Here is a 3,912-nt window from a genome sequence, read left to right as displayed (position 1 = left end):
GCTCAAGAACAAGGCATTTTCCCATCGCACCGCCAACAAATGGGAGATTACCTACCCTGTCACATTCAATATATTGTCTGGGTATTGAACCCAGCTCGAATTTGGTGTGGAAACGCAAACGAGTTGGAGCGCATGACGATCGTCGTCACATCTCTTCCTACGTCCTGGCAACCATGAAGCTCCTGACGAAGGCCAAGGAAGAAATCCGGGCTGCGAAAGAGTCGACGCCTCTCCTTCGACAAAGCCTCCATGGCAACTCGCCGCCCACACTAGCGCACTCCTTGTACGTCGTCGCCACCGACAGCTACATCAACGTGCTCTTGGTGTGCCTGCCGTTTGCAATCTACTCGTACTACGCACAATGGGGCGACACGGCAGTGTTTGCATTCAACTTTCTCACGATGATTCCACTCGCCAAAGTTATCGGGGACGCCACGGAAGAAGTCGCGTTCCACACGGGCGACACGATCGGCGGCCTCGTCAACGCCACGTTTGGCAACGCAGTGGAAGTGATCATTGCGATCTTTGCCCTGCGGGAAGGGCAGATCTCGGTCGTCCAGGCCTCTTTGCTTGGCTCGATTCTGTCCAACCTGCTGCTCGTCCTCGGGTGCTGTTTTGTGGCCGGGGGCGTGACCCAGTCCGTGTCCAAATTTAACGAGACGAGCGCGTCGGCCAACTCGTCGTTGCTCATGGTGTCTGCCTTTGCGATGCTCGTGCCGTCGTACTACCAGTACACGACCTACGACGACAAGCCCGAGACCAAAGCGATCGTGCTCGGCTTGTCGCACATCGCGGCGGTCTTTTTGCTGCTCATGTACATGCAATTGCTCTACTTTCAAATGAAAACGCACGCACACTTGTTCAATTCGCGCGACGCCACCGACGAAGAAGAAGGCGGGTGCGATGACGACGACGATGACGACGCGACCGACCACTCCAACATGACGCTGGGCAGCAGCATCGTCATCCTCGGCCTTGCGACCGTGCTCGTGTCCATCCTGTCCGAGTACCTCGTCGCATCGATCGACGGGTTCGTCGCGTCGGCGCACGTGAGTAAGTCGTTTGTCGGGATCATCATCTTGCCGATCGTGGGCAATGCCGTCGAGCATATGACTGCAGTCCGCGTCGCGCTCAAGCACAAGATGGAGCTCGCCATGGGGGTTGCCGTCGGATCCGCGACGCAAATTTCGCTTTTCGTAGTCCCGGTGACCGTCCTTGCCGGGTGGGCCATGGACCAGCCCATGTCGTTGGCGTTCCCGACCTTTGAAGCCGTGACGTACGTGACGTCGGTCGTCATCGTGTACGCCATCATCGTCGACGGCAAGTCGCATTGGCTGGAAGGGTCGATGCTCCTCACCATCTACCTCTTCATTGCGGTCGCGCTGCTGTGGGTGCATGTGTGATGACAGAGCAAGCATCGGGTTGCGACCACGGTTGCCCAGTGTGTTTAGCAAGTACATAAACCAAGTTGAATGTCATTGGTGTGCGCACTACATGGTTCAAAGCCGCGCCGTGCTGCCTTTGCAGACGGCACAACCAGGTGACAATCTGCGCTTGTCCTCGTGCAGAGTTCGAGCGCACATAAACCACCAGCGCCTGGGGGTCCACCCCGTGATCCAGTTGGATGCACTCTCGACCGTTCACCGGGATAGAACCAGTGTTGGTGCCTTCAGTATCTCAACCATGTAGTTCCGAACAATTGTGAAGACGGCATGGCCAGATTGTAGCTACATTTTGCGGTTGGCCATCGTCTCGATTCGTGAACACTCGCTAGTAAGATGTCGGCACGGGTCGAACCGATTGCGTTTTGTTGGGTTGGCTCGATATTGCGGCAAGCGAACCACCCGGCCCGACGGACCTCCTCGAACCGACCAGACACAAAGCGTTGGCGGTGCTCATGCGCGCGACGATCAAGACGTGTTCACAATGCGGCCCCGTTTCAAGGAATAGCTGGTGATGCCACGGGGGGCCCCAAACGACAAGAAAACCTGTGCACTTTGTCCTGACGAAAAGGGCGTGCATGAGGCGCGTGTCAAAATCTCGTGAACGATACTTGCGCGATATATACACATGCCGACCCAACGTCGTGCTAGGCGTATAGGGTGCTTGAAGCAAACGCTCTACGGGTGTCCCGATGCGTGCTCAACAAACACTAGTACCCCCCACTCCTCGACATAAACACTCCTCCCTCTGACTCGTCGCATCATACGCTCAAAGATGCCCAAGGTCTCCTGTCAGGGGCCTGAACACACGAGATGTTGGCGCTCGACCTCCAATCGTCCTCGATCACCGTGACAGCAATTCCTTCCGATGGAGAGAACTGTCCGCGCTGGAGCATGGATGGTTCGACTTCTTGGCGCCACCGACGGATTGCTGTCGAGCATGGAGAGCTGCTCGTGTGGACATTCTCCATGTGCCATAACTCGACCATCGCAACAATTCCTTATTTTCGGCTCGAACGTACAACCTGTTAACAAGTGAGAGCAGACAAAACAATTTTTTCCGACTTGTTTTTTCAGAACATCGTGTCATCTCATTGGTCAGCATCGATGTACGAACCGCAATGTGGACCAATAACATGGCGAGAAGTCGACGCTCTCGTCGTCGTTCGTTGTGACGTGGTTGGTTTTGTCGGGTGAGGCTCGCCGTGCTCGACAACTCCACATCACCTCGTTGCGAGGCGTGACTCTCGCAATTACCACAAACGACTGCCATCGCCATGGGGATCAAGATCCAAAACACGATGGACCACACCACGATCGTGCTGTCGTACGTGCGGCTCCGACACCGAGCCGCTTCTACGGCAAAGTCCTCGTTCTCGAATCCGGCACTCGAATGGACAGTCCGACGTGGCAATGCCCTGGCATCATCTACGCGTTCGAGACTCCGCAAGACGTGTCTGCAGACGACGAGGCGCAGAAATTCCGCGTCGCCATGGTACGTTTCAACGACGTGCGCGCCGGGTTGTACGTTACAGGTGGTCCAATCATGGACTTCCTCGACCTCTTTGGTGGTCTCTTCGACGGATTGGCCGGCTTCATCGAGGAGGCTGTCCTGGAAGAGATCATGGAGAATGTCACGGACAAAGTCCAAGATACGATCCAAGACACAATCGACGAAACAATGTGCGCCGTGGGGTGGGACGTCGAAATCGCGAATGTTTTTAGCGGGCAAGAGACGCCGCGCAAGTCGGGCGAGGTAGCCCGCAACGTGTTTTTGCTGGGAATGGAGGGCATGGGCCTTCGCCGCCAGCATTCAATCAAGCGAATGTGCAGCGATAGCTACGCGCTCACCGTTCAAGGGGATCGAATTGCATGGTGGTCGTAGATAATGTACATGAACCGATCGCGTCTCTGTTTGAATTCCGCACAGCGCAAGTGCAGCGAAAAAGCCAAGAAAGATGCACCGGACAGTCATGCCTACGTCGTCCAAGCGATGGCAAGAATAAATCAACTTTGTAAACATTTTTATGGGCGAGTCTTGGAATGGGAAAGATGAATGCAATCACTGCCGCGTCGCTCCATGCACGTAGTACGAGAGATAGATTTGCAAACGGCAGGCACACCAAGAGCACATTGATGCAGCTGTCAGTGGTGGCGACGGTGTACAAATGTGTCGGTCAATCGCGTCTTTCGACGACTTGTCGTGCACCTCTTTCGTTCGACCTCGAGGAATCGTACAAGACCGACGACCACTCGATTACCAGCTCGTCCGACAACCTCTTCGTTGGAATTGGTCGGTCCGATGCACCGGAACATCGTGCCTACGTCGTCCTAGCGATGGCAAGGGCGTCGAGTCTTGGTACATGGTTCCCGAGGATCGACGATGCATGGTGTCCACCAGGTGGCATGCCAACCATTGAATGCAGTACCATGGACGTCGGTGACGCAACGGCCTTTGATGTGGCATGGG

At 55.5% G+C, this 3,912-nt stretch overlaps 2 protein-coding genes across 2 annotated transcripts; both read left to right on the top strand.

Annotated features, from left to right (window-relative positions):
- Window positions 1–173: 173 nt before the first annotated feature.
- On the top strand, window positions 174–1,403 carry H310_13854 (calcium/proton exchanger; the record flags this gene model as incomplete). The annotated part of the gene is made up of 1 exon (XM_008881501.1): window positions 174–1,403. One exon carries the CDS (start codon window positions 174–176, stop codon window positions 1,401–1,403), a length of 1,230 nt encoding a protein of 409 aa, XP_008879723.1.
- A 1,316-nt stretch (window positions 1,404–2,719) lies between these two features.
- Window positions 2,720–3,327, top strand: H310_13853 (hypothetical protein; the record flags this gene model as incomplete). Its single annotated transcript, XM_008881500.1, has 2 exons — window positions 2,720–2,769; window positions 2,844–3,327. The coding sequence occupies 2 exons, from the start codon at window positions 2,720–2,722 to the stop codon at window positions 3,325–3,327; spliced, it is 534 nt and encodes a 177-aa protein (XP_008879722.1).
- Between the last annotated feature and the right edge of the window lie 585 nt (window positions 3,328–3,912).

The sequence above is a fragment of the Aphanomyces invadans genome (assembly GCF_000520115.1).
Source record: "Aphanomyces invadans strain NJM9701 unplaced genomic scaffold supercont1.57, whole genome shotgun sequence".
NCBI lineage: Eukaryota > Oomycota > Saprolegniomycetes > Saprolegniales > Verrucalvaceae > Aphanomyces > Aphanomyces invadans.
The sequence above is the reverse complement of the archived record's forward strand: the minus strand, read 5'-3'. Positions and strand labels throughout refer to the sequence as shown.